Source organism: Rhinichthys klamathensis, unplaced genomic scaffold (assembly GCF_029890125.1).
Source record: "Rhinichthys klamathensis goyatoka isolate OS25496 unplaced genomic scaffold, OSU_Roscu_1.1 h1tg000445l_1, whole genome shotgun sequence".
In the NCBI taxonomy this organism is placed as follows: domain Eukaryota; kingdom Metazoa; phylum Chordata; class Actinopteri; order Cypriniformes; family Leuciscidae; genus Rhinichthys; species Rhinichthys klamathensis.
The window spans coordinates 747091-750401 of NW_026606940.1; the positions used below are offsets into that span (position 1 = coordinate 747091).

At 40.4% G+C, this 3311-nt stretch overlaps 1 protein-coding gene across 1 annotated transcript; it reads right to left on the reverse strand.

Moving 5' to 3' along the window:
* Positions 1–425: 425 nt before the first annotated feature.
* Positions 426–2435, reverse strand: LOC130071473 (piggyBac transposable element-derived protein 3-like). The gene is made up of 2 exons (XM_056236321.1): positions 2210–2435; positions 426–1840 (listed from the first exon to the last, which is right to left on the reverse strand). The coding sequence occupies exons 1-2, from the start codon at positions 2433–2435 to the stop codon at positions 426–428; spliced, it is 1641 nt and encodes a 546-aa protein (XP_056092296.1).
* Positions 2436–3311: the final 876 nt, after the last annotated feature.

The window sequence follows — 3311 nt, forward strand, 5'->3', positions numbered from 1 at the left end:
AATAAATGGATTTACAATGTTACGATAGGTAATAATAAAGATCAGGACACAACATTTAAATTCAAATGAATGTGAACATTTATTTTCCAGCCTAATTGATAAATATTTTCTTATTTTCTTTGTACAATAAAAACAAATCTTATGAAACAATAACTTATAACATATATACAATAACAAAAACACTACATACATTTGATTACACCGTAAAAACTTTCATGGACAGTACGCAGCACAATACAGTACACAAAAACAGGTTAAGAAAAAACATGAACATTAGCTAGACAAAAAAACGAACTGATTTAGAACGATTAGTTTCAGTAAACAAAAAAAACAAAAACAAAAAAATTAACGAACAAAATCAGGTTGACAAGTTTTCCTCAAAGCTCATTTGAACGGCGCAAACACCCCGCATCATTCACTGACGCTTACGCACAGTCCACACAGGTAAACACCGCCTTTCGTGTGCAGCTCCCACACACCACTTTACGACATTTGGCACATGTCTCCTTGGTTTTATTTTGTTTGCAGTTCCTCCTTACTTGGCACTGCCGCCTTCTCTCCATCTGCTGCTGCTCCTGCCCGGGTCCTGGCTCTCGCACCACCAGTTGTGAGGTTTTTGATCCCATGTGGTCGGAACGAAGTTCGCTCGCCAGTCGCGTGATGAAGTCCCTCCGCGAAACATGCTCATTTGTGCACTTATTGTACAATATGTGTGCGTTGATTGCAGCCAGGTCGAGGATGTTATAGAACACAGCTACTGGCCATCTACGGGAGGGTGCTTTTACTGAATATTTTCTAGCCATTTGATCTAGAACGTCTACTCCTACCTTGGTCTTGTTGTAGGATGTTACCGTCTCTGGCTTTCTTTTCTGGCCACTTGTGATGCCAACAGCTGTGTGGACAGTGCTGAGGATGCAGACATTCTTTTTTTTTTTGCCCTGATACACGGTCAGTGTTGCATCGCCACTTTTCAGCACCTCTGTGCTGAACAGCGGCTTTTGCGCCTTTACGCACGGGGGGAGCTCTCGTCTGCTCTTGTTTACCGTGCCAACCAAGCTGGTTTTCTTGGCCTGAAGTGCCTTTGCCAATTCAAAAGAAGTAAAAAAATTGTCGGTGGTCACATTTCTTCCCTTCCCCAGGTATGGGTCGACCATTTTCAGCACCACACTGTCTGCAAGTCGTTGACCTGGCCTCCTCGTCTCGTCTTTGCCCAGATAAGGTGCACCGTTTACCATATATTTGGTGTCGACATCCGCAGCAAGCCAGAATTTGATTCCGAATTTGTCCGGTTTGTTTGCAATATACTGTATGAAACTGCACCTTGATTTTGTAGGGAATAGCTGCTCATCCACAGTGATGTCGGCACCAGGCTTGTAGCAGGCGATGCAGTTTTGGACAAATTTATCCCAAACATCACTCATAAGGGCAAACTTGTTGTCTCGCAAGCGTGTGCGTCGGGTTTCCCTTTTGTCGAAACGAAGGAATCGCATTATTTCCTGAAAGCTGTTTCGGGACATGGTCTCCTTGAAAAAAGCGCAGCCCCACTCGGCTGACCAAAAGGTCGCCAAATCCATCCCTTTTCCACCTTGCGCGCCACGAATGTAAATTAAACTAATGAAGGCTTTTAGCTCTTCAATTGTCATGTCCCATAGGTTGTCCTCCTTGACTCGATGGGCCTCAGCCACAGTGCAGTCCCTGATGTGTTTCAGCATGCCATCATCCACCAAACACAAAAAGGCTGTAAGGGCATCTTCAATATTGCGCTTGGCGTGCGCTGTGGGGCCTGCCGCTTCAGTTATTACATTTTGGCATTGTCGCCTTCCTCTGTCTTCACCCAAATCTACATAGGTCCACACTGTGCCGTCTTTCGCCGTTTCACACCTGATATGATTTCTAATAGCCTGACAATATAGTATTATAGGCTACTAATAATAGCAATAGAATAATAAAAATGAAAAGGTGTGTGTGCCTGACGTAAAAATCTGAATGAATGGATCGGTCATCAGGAAAGTTGCGTGTTTGCGTCGGTAACAGCGGTGGGTGTGTGAGAGGAAAAATAAGTTAATATGATAACCGATCTGATCGGTAAAGTTATAGCCTACATTAGATAGAGATGGTTAACTTTACTTTGAAGTTACGTTACAACTATTATTGAGCTAGTCTGCCTCGCAAAGTATAAAAATATAGCTAGAGAAGAAGAGAAACATACCTGGAATATTATCCGATGGAACAAGGTCAGTTCCAGGATCGGAGATGTCCAGCCGGCTCTTTTTTCGACGGGGAATGAATTCATTATCTGAATCACTCTCAGCGCTGGATGAACTGTCTAGGGACCAAGAGACATCGCTGTCCCTATCCGTAACGTTACCTGCTCCTCCATCAGACTCCTCATCGTCAAGCATTCTAAGCATGGCTAAAATCTCTGTGGCTGTCATTGTTCTTTTCGATGATATTTTGTTAGCTCAAATGTATAATATTTATAGCGTAAATGTATAATATTTATAGCGTTGGAATAGCGTAAACAAAAAAAGACAAATCGTTGCTATGCTACGGGGACATTCGTTACAGTGGCGGGAAATGTAGCGGACTTATGATATCTATAATGCGTGCGGTCAAAATGACCGCCATGGCCATTCTAGGTAGAAATACTCAGAACTGTTTTGTGTTTTGTGATTTTAATAAAATAACAGTGTCAGAATAAAATATACACATATTTAGGAAAAGTCAGAGTCATTCAGCCACATGGATTTTATTTTAACAAAGTTATTACACTGTAAAATTCAAAAACGGTCAAAATGACCGCCTTGGGAGTTCTAGTGTTAAGTGGTTTATTTTATTCCCACCAAACTTTTTCAACATGATGAAAATACATTAAAGAAGCATAATTGTGAATATCTATTGAATATCTCTAATTGTTTTGCTATGGCGAGGGATTAAAGTCATGTAAAAAAAAAAAAACACTAAAAGCCTCATATCTTCTAAAAATTTAATTATACACCATTTATTTCTAGATAAAATTATACAAATATCAGAACTAAACCCATTTTATTCTTGTTTTCAATTTAAGAATAATGTACAAGTTTAAAAACAGCCAGGATGCACTATTCAGTTAAAAAATAAATATATCAAATAATAGATAGGGCTATACTGCCCTCTTGTGTTCAAAATCAGGTAGGCCTGTTGTATTTAAATATAGGTAGCTGCTATGTGACTCCGAGAATTTTTTCTCACCGGTTATTTGACGTGTAACACCGGGGGCTTTTATATCGCTAAGTTAAAAGTGAAAGTAAAGTAAGGACATTTATAGTGGT